The sequence below is a fragment of the Cynocephalus volans genome, chromosome 5 (genome assembly GCF_027409185.1).
Source record: "Cynocephalus volans isolate mCynVol1 chromosome 5, mCynVol1.pri, whole genome shotgun sequence".
Classification (NCBI taxonomy): domain Eukaryota; kingdom Metazoa; phylum Chordata; class Mammalia; order Dermoptera; family Cynocephalidae; genus Cynocephalus; species Cynocephalus volans.
The window spans coordinates 114195442-114211073 of NC_084464.1; the positions used below are offsets into that span (position 1 = coordinate 114195442).

Consider the following 15632-nt stretch of genomic DNA (forward strand, 5'->3'; position numbering starts at 1 on the left):
GGGGACACAGGCTCTTCATCAGTATGTGCTGATGCAGGTGAGAGCTCGTGCTGAGCTGCAGGACAGCTCTAATGACCCTGCTGACCATGCTGGCCTGAGCATGTCTTGCTTCCTCCTCTGTCTTGGATTCTTTGATTCCAGCCACAGCTAGTGTGTGAGTTGTGCATTCTTGGTAAGATGCTCTGCTGGTTAGTATTCCACGTAGGCCCTTTTTGGAGAAGAGTCCTGGGTTCACACCATCTCAGGGGCTCTGTGTAGCATTAAGAGGCTGTCTTCGGTTCATGTGCCCATCCTGGTCCACAGCCAAGTCTAGCATGTCAGAGTTGGCTCAGCCAAGGGACAGCAGCCACTGCAGAAGGCCCAGAACAAGGCTCTAGGGATATAAAGGAGCTTAAGCTTTGGGAGCAATTGGAAAAACTGGAGGGAATCTTCCTTGTCAGGAACATATTTTTGGTTTTTGTTCAGGCATGAATATTTTAGAAAGGCTGAAGACAATGATGATAATATATTTTTATGCACATTCAGTGAAGCCTTAGTTTTCTAAGAATGATTTAAAACATTTTATGTAATGATACATTGTCCTTAAAATTGATTTTGTCATGAACATGTCATTCATTTTGCAGTAGATTTTGGAAGTTTTACTCATATGTGGTAATTTTTTTGTGAAATTCTGAGTGTTCCAGAGTCACTTTTCTTGACTACATTAGAGCTGGTTTTATGGATTTAGACTTGGAAATTCTTTTTCTTGAACTGCAGGTGACCTACAAAGGAATACTGATTGGGGCAGAGACTGCACTTCTCGATACTGTTAAAGACCCTGTTGTGCTCAGCTCCCACAAGGAGAAACTTTGGGCTTTGGTCAGAGCTGACAACATCACCTGGAAGTCTCCAGACAAGGTAAGCAGCTCTTTCTAAAAGGATAGTTTCCACTGTCATATTTCTCTCTTGTGCTCACTTGGATTATGGATATTTTTTATACTTGCTGTAGCTTTTCTCAGATGATTACAGTATGATGAATCTCTGATAACTTTATGTCACTTTCACACATAAACTATAGAAATATTTGTATTGTTTAACTTTTGTTTTGTATTTAGACACATCCTGAATAATTGAAGAGTGGATTGTGTACCGAGGGCTCACGATCGCTTCCAGAGCCCAAAGGGTCATTTCAGCTCAGGCCACTGCTAAGGAGTGACCTTCAGGGACCATGGCCAGAAGTCTGCAAGCAGAGGCCACCTGTCCAGTGTGCCTAGACTTTTTCTCCTATCCTGTTTCTCTCTCCTGTGGGCACACATTCTGCTCTCGTTGCATTAAAAAGTGGATGCGAGAAGGAGAGAATTTGAGAATGCTCTGCCCCCTGTGTCGGGAAGAAATTGACGCTCCACCTTCTAGAGAACGGCAGATTAGACACCTGACGCTCCTCATCCAGCAGCACTTCCCCTTACTGCAGCAGAGTCTGCACGTGAGTGATGAGCTCCTGAGGTTCCGGGAGGATGTGACCCTGGATGCAGCCACGGCCAACCCCCTGCTGGTCCTCTCTGATGATCTGAGGAGCGTCCGGTGTGGGAAGGTCTGCCACAGCCCCCTGGATGATCCCAGGAGATTCACCCACCTGGCCTGTGTGCTGGGCACCCCCAGCTTCTCTGCCGGCCGCCATTACTGGGAGGTGGAAGTCGGGGAAGGCAAGGAGTGGGCTCTGGGTGTCTGCAGGGAGTCAGTTGACAGAGGGACAAAGAGCGACTTATCCCCTGAGCAGGGCTTCTGGCTGATCAGCATGAGGGCAGGAGCAATCCATGCCAACTCCATCCCAGAACAAAGAATTCCTGCAAGCTCTGGCCTTCACCGTGTAGCAGTTTTCCTGGATGTTGAGTTGGAAGAAATGAAGTTTTTTGATGTTGGAAATGATGCCCTCATTTGTATACATAGTTCTCTCTCCATTGTGGAGCCTTTGCGTCCATTCTTCTGTCCTGAGCTGCCTGGAGAGGGTGACTTTGGTGCCCCCCTGACCATCTGACCATGAGAAATGCAGCCCTTTTTAGGAGCTTTCTGAGAGGTGCATGAGACCTTTGACCTGAGAAGGGTCAGAACAACAGAGGAAGAGACAATGAACTATAGTGCAAATATTTGGTAAACTTTATAGATTTGATAGATTTTGTAGAAAAGTCATAATTTAGTTTTTTTTTTTTTGAAAGTTTTTAGACTTTGTAGCTAGATGACTTATAGATTTTAATAGATTTTGTAGACTGTAGTTAAATGACTATGAGGTCTTTGGAGATGCTAAGTGCTCTAAATCTAAATGAGGATGTGTTTTAGCCAAATAACTGTGATGCTTAAAGATAATACAGGACACTTATTTTGTAGTAAATGAGAAATGGAGAACATCGCATTGTAGGACTGGCCGGTGAGCTCACTTGGGAAAGGGTTATGTTGATAATGCCAAGGTCAAGAGCTCAGTTCCCCATAACCACCAGATACACACACACACAAAAAGAAAAGAAAAAAAATTGCTATTTGTTAGATATTAGTTATCTATATATTAGATTTTTCGCATAGAAACAATCATTTTATTATTTTTCATTATTTTATGCTTTTTGATGTATAATTCCTGATAATGGCAGTTGTCTGGAGAGAAAGAAGATTGAAAAGAACCAATAAGAGATGTGTTGACATGATATGAAGTTTCAGAGAAAGATATATTCAAAGAACTAAGTTTCTTAGTTTTATTTTCTCCCTAAGTCAGTTGCATAATGTTTCCTTAAAAATAAAGTGCTTTGACTAAGATGTATTATTAATGGGGATTCCTATTTCTTCTGATGGGAATTGTCTTTTGCCTATTTCAATCACTCACATTTTCGTGGCTGTAAAATGATAGGGTATAAAAAGGTACCAATAGGCTCAATCAGAACATGTCGAATTTATAATATGGCAAAAGATTCTCAACCTTCTGGAGTCAAAGAGGGAAATGACCAGATGCATTTTGCAAAAACTCCTGTACCTTCTAACTGACGGATGAAGGAACATCTTCCAGCAAGCCCAAGAGTGAGGCCACTGCAGCTCATTTTTGATGTGCAAAAATTATTCCCAACCATATTAATTTGTTAACATATATTCACCAAAAATGGTTTTCAAGATTGCTTTCTGATACGTTAATTTTTAAAAATTTTATTTTTGGATATGTTAATTTTCATTCCTATAATTTGCATTTTCTCTGTTAAACCTATAAACATCTGATGTTTTTGTGGTTACAGAACACTTGGTGCACCTGTCAGGTCCAGTCTGAACTTGGTGCTTCTTCCCCCACCACATCCACACTGTTCTAGACTGCGATTTCCCACACCCAGTCTTATACTCTCACAGCAGCTCCTTTTCAACCTATTAAGGTCCCTATGGGTTGCATTTTTTTGTGATTTACTGAGTCAGCCACTTCTGAGGTGATATCTCTTTCAAAAAGACTGGATGGAGCATGTTCTGGAATCTGCCTTTGACTTCCTTATCAGAGACCCAGCACTGTCATCTCCATTTTCTTTCAACTCCACTGGGGTAGAAAGATGGCCTACTTTTTAAAAAGTTTCTTATTCTTTTTGATCCTTTGGATTTTATTTCAGGGTCTTGCTCTTCCCTAAGACTGGGATTGAAAGGGGTCCACCCTGATCCACCTCAGCAGATCTTTATAAAGTTGAAACAAAAGTTTTTTTAAAACAATATTTATGATGAGTGATGCATTCTAATTTTCTTTTTTTTTTTTTTATTATATTTCATTAGAAAACAATGGTGGTCTGACACACTAATTTGATTTCACAACTCACCAATAGGTTGAGACTGGCAGTTTGAAAAACTGGCAAAGGTCCTGGGCTTCCAGACCCTACCCTTGAGTGCTACGGGGAGGGCAGCTCCGGTTTCCCTAGGACCAGAGGTAACAGTTGAGTTACATTTGCATATTTCAGTTAGTCTCAAGGACTGCTTGCTTCAAGGGACTTTCTATCTCTTCCTCACGGATATTTCAGTTCTCAGCTTCCCTTCAACCCAGCTGAAGAATTTGAGGAATTTCTCTCCTACTGATGCATCAGGGGAAAATGCTGCTGGCCAGGGATTGGTCTAGTTCCTTTCTTCCATCTGATTGAATTGCTGTGGCCTAGGGCATGGGAAGCCACAAGGGAATGGGTCATGTGCTCATCCTGTAACCAATTAGCAGTTAGCAAAATGTTTCACACATCCAACTCTTTAGCATCTCAGCTTGGTACAAACCTCATCCAAGCCACGGTCACATTCCATGGAGACACAGCCTCCTAACTCTTCCTTGTCCCACAGATCACTTCCCTCCCAGCCCCCAGACCATTCAATCAGATCAACCATCTCCTTCCTGTCTGAAACCCTGCAAATCTGGACAGGTCAGTTACAATAAGTGCTCAGGTGCCATCTCCCTGCTCTCTCCTTTGATCCTCTGTGGGCTCACTGGCTTTCTTTCTGTCAGAGACTATGGAGGCTGGATTCTGGGGCCTCACATCTGATTTCTGTTACTTTTAGCATTTTCATTATGAGCAAGTTATCTGACTTCTCTATGTTTGTTTCCTAATCAGTAAAGCGGGATTATTAAGAAGCCCAACCTTTAAGGTTATTGTGAAGATTAAATAAGATAGTTCACATTGATTTTTAACTCTGGGCCTTGCTAATAGAAGATGCTGACAATCTGCTGCCAATTATTAACCTCATCTGTTACTACTTTTGGTTAAGTGTGTGGTTGGCTGTTAATTCAACACACTCTTTACCATGTTAGAAACATCTTTTTGATCCTCGTGCAGACTCGCACATACTATCCAGATGCTGGGAAATCAAGGAAGACATCAATACTGCTATGCTGATTCCACCTCTCCAGCAGGACCCTGAGATAACAGCAAGGATGGAAGCAGAAACCAGATGGACCCTTGGAGAGACCTTGTATCTGGCTCCTTGCAATGAGCTCCCAGAGCTCGTGTCCCCCTTCTTCCTGATTTTCATTTCCTATATTCCATTCCTTCAGCCCCCTCTTTAAACCCCCTCAGTAAGTATGAGTCTTTGAGATGGCTTTAGTCTGGCCGTTCTCCTTCAGGTTTATTGGAAAGATGATTAGCCTAATATCTCTCCTCAGGTCACTCATGTTACTGAATAAAAGTTGACTTCCAATTTTACCAATATTTGATGTTTGGATTATAGTTTTGTCTGGGAGCAGGCAGCCAGACTGGGTTCAGTAATAAGATTTTGAGGAGCCTCAGCCGAGAGCTGAGTGCCCTCCCATATCAACCCTAAACATAAATTCTGTGCCCATTAAGCAATAACTTCTCATGATTCCTCTCCCCCACCCGCCATCTTATTTCTGGTAAACTCTAATCTACTTCTGTCACTGAAACTTTTTTTCTTTTTAATTTATTTTTTTCTTAATTGGCCCATGATAATTGTATGTAGTTATGGAGTAAATATGATACTTAGGTATATTTATACTGTATGTGTTGATTATATCAGGGTGATTAGCATATCTGTCCATGACCTCAAAGATTTGTCACCACTTTGTATTGGGAACATTCAACATCCTCTCAACTAGCTACTTGAAGTTACATCAGTTTTCTTTTTTTAATGAAAACTTTCGAAATTATACAAAAAAGAGACTAGTACAATGAATCCTCATGTACCCGTTACTCAGCTTCAACATTTATCAACAAATGGCCAAATTCCTCTTCTCTTCACTGGATTATTTAAGAGAAAGTCTCACATTTCACGTCATTTCATTTATAAATACTCAATAAATACCTCTAAATGAAAAGTTCTTGGGATAATGGTATCACACATAAAAAATTAAAAATTCCTTAATCACAAATATCCAATTGACATTCACCATTTTCCTCTCTGATTCAGCTCTGGGAGTTTCACTTTAAGTAGTTTGAACTATTCTGAACTGGTTCAAGGAGTATTTCCTTACATTTGACTCCTTTTGTTTTCTGTCAGAACAGGCAGGTACTTTTTCCCAGTATTCTTTCAGGTGCTTTAAACTCCAACCAGGGCTGTCCTCAACTCTCACCCACACCCCAGCCACTCTATATCAACCTAAAGCCTGCACAGGACACCTGGGCATGCTGCCACAGTCCCTAAGATATCGCTTGTCTTAAAGGCACCAGTGGTCTTCAAGTTCCAATTTTCAGATTTCCACCTACCACAGGTATTTTTCACATTATGTACATATGACATCAGCAGCATCTCAGTTCCAAGGCCTCTTTACTTAGCTGGCATGGCGTTGCCTGAAGGTTGCTTCTAACTTCTTTGTAAGTTTCCTCAGTAAAACAGGAGTGATTTCTGTTCTTAGTGGCAGATCCACCATTCACTGAGCCTGTTGGCTGGGCTTTCAGTGTAGGTGGATCACCTAGTGCATGACTTTCCCTCCCAGGAGTGAAAATATCCCTTTTTAAGGAACTACATTAGGGAACATAGTTTTGTGGTTGACTTTCCAAATCAATAGCCAGGGGAAAATGAATCTATAGTCCTTCCTAAGAGAATGATTTAAGAGTCTAAGATTAAGAGAGGTCCCTGGAAACATTAGAATTTTCTTGCAAAAAGCATTCTGTTCATGGCCTTTGCTCAAAAGTTAATCACAAATTAGAACTGGGGATTTTATATAATAATGTTAGAAGAATTACCTGATTTAGTGTTTGTTCAGTTGAAGAAGGGCTTAGTTGCAATGAGCATCTAAAGTTTGCTATACATAGTGTAAAATTAAGTTAATTTTATTACTTAGTCTTTAATTCTTCAAGATAACATTCCAAAGATTTTTCTCATTTTTTAAATAAAAATTTTCCCTTTCTAAAGTGAAATTTATTTTTATAAGTATTTATAATAGTTCATATGGTATCTGCATACTTTGGGATTTTTATGCTTTACATTTTTTTAACCAGATAATAAACGCACGGGGTACAATACTCAAAATGGCACACAGTGAAACTGTCTCCTGGCACTCCTGTCCGCATCTCACTGTCTGTCCAAACAACTGATACCAATTGCTTAAGGATTCCTCCAGAGATGTTCTATATGTATATGTATATATTTTACCTAAACGTTTATTTAGTATATACATTGGTTTGCATCTTGCTTTTTTCACTTCAGAATATTTAAGGAGATTGACTTTAAATGATCACTTTCCAGGTCTCAGATAATGAAGACTTCCTGTGTAGTGCTTATCAACTTAATCAGTCAATTTTGTGAAAACAATTCTCAGATTTATAAATGTAAATTTTCTCTTAAGTTTTTCCAGGAAGTCAGTAGCACCTCTCTCTAACATGCACGACCCCACGGCTGCCATCAAAGAACTGAGAGAAGATCTAATTATAATCATTTTTTGCATAATGACTTCCCATTAATGATGACCTACATTTACATTGTGGTCTCAATATTATGGCTATGCCATACAGTCTAGGTGTGTAGCAGGCTCTACCATCCAGGTTTGTGCAAGTGCACTTTATGATGTTTGCATAATGTCAAAATCGCCTAAGGACACATTTCTCAGAACACGTCTCTGTTGTGACTCATGACCGCACTGCAAAATATCAGTAAAAACAGATTGACCTCAAACCTCCAATCCTTCGAATGAGAAATCATTTTATCTTTCAGGCATGATTGTTGGATACATAAAAATGATGCTTGATAAAAATTTTAGAAAAGACCAAAATGCCACATTCCTCAAAGCATATTGACTGTGATCTCAGGTGGCTCTCTGGAGACATTAATGAGGGGTGGGAAGGTAAGCAGGGCGCTGGTAATAACATCCTAGAGAAAAAAGATTCTTATACTCTAACAGGGTCCAATCACTGCTATGTAACCTAGTTATCCAAATGGAGGCCAAATGAATACATTATGAGCAGCGCCATGCTGATGCTGCTTGCAGTGGCTCAGGAGAGCTGACTGTGTGCATGTCTCCCCTTCTCCGTGTTCAGTGATGACATGTTGAAACTTCAAATTGGCTACGTTGTGGGTATTTATATGGCAGATGTTACAATTAAGATCTGTTTTATTTTTTTCTTATCTTTTTTCTCTTTCTTTCCCCTTCCTTCCTTCCTTCTTTCCTTCCTCCCTCCCTCCTTCCTTCTTTCTTTCCTTCTCTGCTTCTCTTCTCTCCTCTTTCTTTTTTCCTTCTAGAACTAGCCTGTATTAGTCAGGGCTCTCCAGAGAGACAGAACCAATAGGATATGTATAAACATATGAGAGGGGATTTAGCAATGTGATTGTGAAGACTGAGTAGTCCCATGACTGGCTGTCTGTAAACTGGACGCTGGTGGTGTGGCTCAGTTCTGAGGCCTTCAGAACCAGAGAAGCCAATGGTGCTGGTGGTGTAAGTCCTGGAACCCAAACCATAAAAAGTCTTGAGTTCTGGTGTCTGTGAAGAGGAGAGCAGAGTGTATTCCAGCCCTAGTGGATAGAGAGAGACATTCACCTTTGCCTCCAGTTTTGTTCTTCTCTGGGCCCCAGTGTATTGGATGGTTCCCACCCATGTTGAGGGCAGATCTTTCCTACCTAGTCCACTCAGGCCCACATGCTAATCTCTTCTGGAAACACCCTCATGGACATATCCCAGACGATTGCTTTACCGGGTTTCTAGGTATTCCTTAACGAATTAAGTTGACACCTGGGATTACAAGTCATAAAATATTGAGTAGCACATTAAATATTGAGTGGTAGTGATAAAGCTAACTATTGAAAAGAGGAGATGAAATTATCATTACATAGAGAGCATATGATTTCAAACATTGAAAATGTAGAAAGAAAATAATTCTCAAAATTAAGGAGATTTTTGTAAAATTCAGGTCAGACTGCTGATCGCTCCTCAGAGACAGACTGTGCCTCCTTTGGTGTTGAGTGAATTTGCATGCTGCAGACCTTGGACAGACAGCACCTATGATTTCCATCATGTGGAGAGGGCTGCTCCATAGCAAGGGAGAAAAAAGTCAGCGTTTCATGGGAGTAGGAGGTGGGTGATGGTAACCTTGATGGTTTCAAGTCTCAGGTTCTAAAAGGCCCTTAGTAAGGCCCAGCAGCCTCTAGGCTTTGCCTGTACCTTGGCTCTGCCATGAGACACTGCAGTGGATTTTAAAGAAGAACAGGTATTATTTAAGCCAATTCATTGTGAGGTTTCTTTCATTTCAATGAAAACCAGCTTAACTAAAAAATCATCAATTTTTTTCTTACTGAATCTATAAAGGAAAAACCTCTGACTTCTTCCCTGGTCCTTGTGCTCTTTTTGCAGAGATAGTAATGTTTCGCAGGAAGATCAATAAGGCTGTTCTTGTAACATTCTCTGGACAAACTACAGTCATTCATTGCTTAACAGAGGGGATAGTTTTGGAGAAGTGGGTTGATAGGCAATTTTGTTATTGTGTGAGCATTTTAGAGTGTACTTAACACAAGCCTAGATGGTGTAGCCTATTGCTCCTAGGCTACAACCCTTTACAGCATGTTACTGTACTGCATACTGCAGGTAATTGTGACACAAGGTTAAGTATTTGTGTATCTAAATGTGTAAACATAGAAAAGGTACAGTATAAATATGGTCTAAAATTTAAAAAGTGGTGCACCTGTAGGGCACTTAGACACGGATGGGGCTTGCAGGACTGGAAGTTGCTCTGGGTGAGCCAGTGAGTGAGTGTGATGGCCTGGGACATCACTGGACACTACTGTAGACTTTATCAACACTGTACCCTTGGGCTACACTAAATTTATAAAAAAAGTTTTTCTTTCTTCAATAAGAAATGAACCTTCACTTATTGTAAATTTTTTATGTTGTAAACTTTTAAAACTTTTTGGCTGCTTTGCAATAATACTTAGCTAAAACATCTCCATTATGATCTTATGAGAATACTGTCCTATATGCTGTTCCTTCATGATCAAAATGTCCTTATGCTGCACTTGAGTGTAGTAAGCCAATGCTAGGTCACAATACCCACCTCTTCCACCTCACTTCATCTCATCATATAGGCTTTGTGCTACCTGACACCCATCAAAAGAAGGGTGACACTACAGTACAATAAGATATTTTGAGAGAGAAAGAGAGCACATTTACAAAACTTTTATCACAGTGTATAGTTATAATTGTTCTATTTTATTATTAGTTATTTTTGCTAATCTCTTACTGTGTCTACTTTATAAATTAAACTTTATCATAAGTATGTACATACAGCAAAAACCAGTAATATAGGATACCATACTATCCTCAGTTTCAGGTGTCCATTGGTAGTCTTGGAATGTGTCCTCCAAGGATAAAGAGGGACTATTGTAAAGGGCCTTGAGATTAAAATAGAAGAAGTTTGAGACCCACTTCTGTACGTACTTTAGCCATGCAGATGAAGACAGCATCAGGAAGTACACTTAAAGCTGTGTTCGCCCTTGTGGGAAGCACGAGCTCCCCCCAAAATGAGACGTTATTCAGAATGCAGTATATCACCAGGGAAGTTCATATCCAGGGGTCCCCTCAGCTACAGGGCTTCATTGACCCTCCCAGCTCCTGGTTTGAAGATTGGGCCTTAGCTTTCCTCCATTATGACTTTCACTATTTCTTGTGTTTCCAATATGGGCACCCATAACTTATTGATTAAACAAGGACATTTTTGAGAGTAAAAAAATGGTATTATTAATAATTATGGCAGGGCAAAAGATTACCTGGATGCCATCTTTCTTATCCTGCCCAGTATGTACTCCCAAGAATGGAATGGTTGAGGAAAAGGACATGAAAACTGTCTTAAATCTTGTTCGCTCATTATTGTATCAGGCATATTAACAACAATGATCACGTTAGCCAACATTTGATGCTAACAGTGCATTTCTGTATTTGATCTTTAAAAAGCTTTGTTTTTTAAAGCTGAGCTCTGAATTCAGAGAATCTCATTCAGATGGAAGTAGGTTTGCTAGTTTAACTCAAAGTTACTATGAAATTTTTGAAATTCTGAATTTTGTTCTATGAAATTTCCATTTAATGACATCATCGTGCAAGGAGGAGAAGGATTGATTATATTTGAACACCTTTAGGGTGGAGCCTATAACCCTGATGGGGTTGGAGGCTGAATCTCAGGCACTATAAAAGGCCAGAGTATCTGAGCTCAAACTCACTTCAGAGAGGAGTCCAGGCCAGAAGAGGTGGAGGTGCAGGCATTGGGCCTTCCAGACCTCCTCTGAAAGTCTCCAAGTCAAGGTAAGTTGTCCCGTCTGTCTGAACTCTTTGCACTGTCCCATTTCTCTCTGTTTGCCTACAACTTGTTTTTCCAAGGCCTTTGCATTTGGATTTTAGAAAGAGCCAATATTGTCCTGTGTTAGTGAGCTTTCTTCACCTTCCACTCTAACATCACCAGTTAAGATTTTACACAATAACTTTAGGTCACTTTTCATATGTCCAAGTATTTTTATGCATTTTCAACTAGAATGCATGTGCTGTTTCAAAATTGTTCCTTTTTAATTTCTATCATTGTTTCTTAGAGACTTTTCTGGGTTTTCACTTAAACATACTTAATCACTTTAAATAATGGTGAATAATTTCATTATTGTTACATACATAATCGGATTGTTTCTGATAATTTGGAATAATAGTTAACACTGAAAAGAACAACTTGCTACAACCATAGCATATTTTTCTTTTGTGAAATGGTTTTCTTAGATAGATTCCAGGGCAGGCTGGGCAAGCTTGTTTAGATGATGAGCATCATGTGAGATCTGCCTGAAAAAGGATAAGAGGGGATTTAAGGAAGAAGGTTGTCACTGTAGTCTCCAGCCAGGTCCCCGCAGGCTAGAATGACATTCAGGAGCTGGAAGGCTTCCAAAGACTCCAGGTTCCATGGGGAGGAAAACCTGTCTGCTGTTGCTACACACATGTGTGTTTGCAGAGTCTAGCTGAGGTGGGGACACAGAGGCTCTTCATCAGTACATGCTGATGGAGGTGAGAGCTCGTGTTTTGGGGTTTAGGACAGCTGTAGTGACCCCATTCATCAGGCTGGCCACAGCGAGTCTGTTGCTTTCTCCACTGTCTGTCTCGGATTTTGTGACTTCAGCCACAACTAGTGTGTGAGCTGTGCATTCTTAGTGAGATGTTCCCTTGGTTAGTATTCCACATAGCCTCTTTTTGGAGAAGAGTCCTGGGTTCACACCATCTCAGGGGCTCTGTGTAGCATTAAGTGGCTGTCTTTGGTTCATGTTCCCAGACTGGTTCATCAGCCAAGCCCAGCACATCAGAGTTGGCTCAGCCAAGGGACAGCAGCCACTGCAGAAGGCCCAGAATGAGGCTCTAGGGGTATCAGGTGCTAAAGCTTTGGGAGCAATTGGGGAAACTGGAGGGAATCTTCCTTGTCAGGAACATATTTTTGGTTTCTGTTCAGGCATGAATATTTTACAGAAGATGATGATGATGGTTATGATTTTTTTTTATCCCAATTCCCTCAACCTTAATTAGTTCTTTAAGAGTGCTTTAAAGCATTTCATCCTATGGTAATTTGTCGATAAAATTGATTCTCCTTCAAGTTGCTGTGAATTTCGGAAATTTTACTTACATTTGGTAATTTTCTTTGAAATTTGAGGGTTCCTTAGAGTCACTTTATTGTATAAGATTGGCTTTATTTTTTGGTTGGATTTAGATAAGGAAATTCTATTTCCTTTTTTTAATCAAAAAATTCATTCGTTGAAAGTAATAATAAACCCATTACGTGTTTATACAAATGAGCTATTTTTTAATAAAAAACTATATTTTCCAAAACAAAATGAAATTTCATGACAAGAGTTGCATTGTTTTACATTTTGTACATCTCTTTAGTGTCTGGCTTAATGGAAGACAGCTGGCTTGTCATATCTGCCTCTGCTTTCAATGTGTTTTGTTATGTTGTTTGGTTGAAGTACATGAAGAAAATCTTACTTCACACAGACATGAAGTTGGAAAACGGAGTTTAAGAGCCTTTCAGATACTGAGGATTTTCTTCTTTGACACAAGACCAAAACTCAACAAGTGGTAGTTTCTAAAGGTTAGTTGTAATGTGGAATCTGAAATTTTGTCAAATAACCTTCTGTATATTTTTACATTAAAATCAATTGGTTATCTTGCACTTTGAATGGGTTGTTTACCCATTGGAATTCTGGAAAATATTCCTTCACTGAATGGAATTTCTTTTTCTTGAACCTCAGGTGACCTACAAAGGAATACTGATTGGGGCAGAGACTGCACTTCTAGATTAAAAACACATTTGGGCTCAGCTTCCACAAGGAGAAGCTTTAGTTAGAGCAGGCAACGTCACCTGGAAGTCTCCAGGTAAGCAGCTCCTTCTAAAAGGACAATTTTCACTGTCATATTTCTCTCTATGGATCACTTTGGATTCTGGATCCTTTTTATACTTTTTGATAGCTTTCTCTCAGATTATTACATTACTATGATTGTCTTATGACTTGATGTCACTGTCATACACAAACTACAGAAATATTTATACTGTTTAATTTTTGTTTTGGATTTAGACACATTCCAGATATTGAAGAGCAGATAGTGTACTGAGGGCTCACGATCGCTTCCAGAGCTCAAAGGGACAGTTCAGCTGGGTTCACTGTTAAAGTGTGACCTTGAAGGACCATGGCCAGAAGTCTGCAAGCAGAGGCGACCTGTCCAGTGTGCCTAGACTTTTTCTCCTATCCTGTTTTGCTCTCCTGTGGGCACACATTCTGCTCTCGTTGCACTAAAAAGTGGATGCGAGAAAGAAAGAATTTGAGAATGATCTGCCCCGTGTGTCGAGAAGATCTTGAGGATCCTCCCTTTGATGAATTTCAACTTAGACACCTGACGCTCCTCATCCAGCAGCACTTCCCCTTACTGGAGCAGAGTCTGCACGTGAGCCAGAAGCTCCTGAGGTTCCGGGAGGATGTGACCCTGGATGCAGCCACCGCCAACTCCCTGCTGGTCCTCTCTGATGATCTGAGGAGCGTCCGGTGTGGGAAGGTCTGCCACAGCCCCCTGGATGATCCCAGGAGATTCACCCACCTGGCCTGTGTGCTGGGCACCCCCAGCTTCTCCGCCGGCTGCCATTACTGGGAGGTAGAAGTCGGGGAGGGCAAGGAGTGGGCTCTGGGTGTCTGCAGAGAGTCGGTTGACAGAGGGACAAAGAGCGACTTATCCCCTGAGCAGGGCTTCTGGCTGATCAGCATGAGGGCAGGAGCAATCCATGCCAACTCCATCCCAGGACAAAGAATTCCCGCAAGCTCTGGCCTTCGCCGTGTAGCAGTTTTCCTGGATGTTGAGTTGGAAGAAATGAAGTTTTTTGATGTTGGAAATGATGCCCTCATTTGTATACATAGTTCTCTCTCCATTGTGGAGCCTTTGCGTCCATTCTTCTGTCCTGAGCTGCCAGGAGAGGGTGACTTTGGTGTCCCCCTGAGCATCTGCCCATGAGTAATCCTGCCCTTTCTAGGAGCTTTCTGAGAGGTGCATGAGCTCTTTGACCTGAGAAGGGTCAGAACAACTGAGAAAGAGACAGTGTGCTATAGAGCAAAATTTGGTAGACTTTGTGGATTTGGTAGACTTGGAGAAGACCAATTTAATAGATTTTTTTTTGAAAGTTGGTAGACTTTGTAGCTAGATGACTTGTAGATTTTAATAGGTTTTGTAGACTGTAGTTAAATTATAGTCTTCAGGGGTCTTCAGGATGCTATTAAGTACCTTAGACCTAAATGGAGATGATTGTGTCAGCCAATAGCTGTGATAATTAGAGACAATACAGAACTTTTGTTTTGTAGTAAATAAGAAATAGAGAATATAACATTATAATTTATTAAATATTAACTATTTAGATATTAGCTTTTTGGATAAAACAATCTCTTTTTTATTATTTCATACCCCTTTCTATATAATTCCTTATACTGATAGTTGTCTGAGGAGAAAGAAGATCACACAGAGCTGGTGAGAGATGTTTTGATGTGACAGGAAATTTCATAGAGAGCGAGAGTCATAGATACTGTGAAAGAACTACTCTCCCCATGTAATTTTATCCCAAACTCAGGTGCATAAAATTTCTTTAAAAATGATTTCAGCACAGTAGCAGGATACAAAATCAACACACAAAAATCAGTAGCATTTCTTTTCTCCAATAGTGAACATGCAGAAGGAGAAATCAAGAAAGCCTGCCCATTTACAATAGCCACCAAAAAAATAAAATACTTAGGAATTGAGTTAACCAAGGAGGTGAAAAATCTCTATAATGAGAACTACAAACCACTGCTGAGAGAAATTAGAGAGGATACAAGAAGATGGAAAGATATCCCATGCTCTTGGATTGGAAGAATCAACATAGTGAAAATGTCCATACTACCCAAAGTGATATACAAATTCAATGCAATCCCCATCAAAATTCCAAAGACATTTTTCTCAGAAATGGAAAAAACTATTCAGACATTTATATGGAACAATAAAAGACCACGAATAGCCAAAGCAATGCTCAGCAAAAAAAATAAAGCTGGAGGCATAACACTACCTGACTTTAAGCTATACTACAAAGCTATAATAACCAAAACAGTATGGTACTGGCATAAAAACAGACACACTGACCAATGGAATAGAATAGAGAATCCAGAAATCAACCCTCACACTTACTGCCATCTGATCTTTGACA

The 15632-nt window shown here is 40.3% G+C and overlaps 2 protein-coding genes across 2 annotated transcripts; both read left to right on the top strand.

The window, feature by feature from the left end:
• The first annotated feature begins 1207 nt into the window (after positions 1 to 1207).
• On the top strand, positions 1208 to 2014 carry LOC134377678 (ret finger protein-like 4B). The gene has a single exon (XM_063096230.1). The coding sequence runs from the start codon at positions 1208 to 1210 to the stop codon at positions 2012 to 2014; it is 807 nt and encodes a 268-aa protein (XP_062952300.1).
• An 11589-nt stretch (positions 2015 to 13603) lies between these two features.
• Positions 13604 to 14416, top strand: LOC134377719 (ret finger protein-like 4B). Its single transcript, XM_063096351.1, has one exon. The coding sequence runs from the start codon at positions 13604 to 13606 to the stop codon at positions 14414 to 14416; it is 813 nt and encodes a 270-aa protein (XP_062952421.1).
• Positions 14417 to 15632: the final 1216 nt, after the last annotated feature.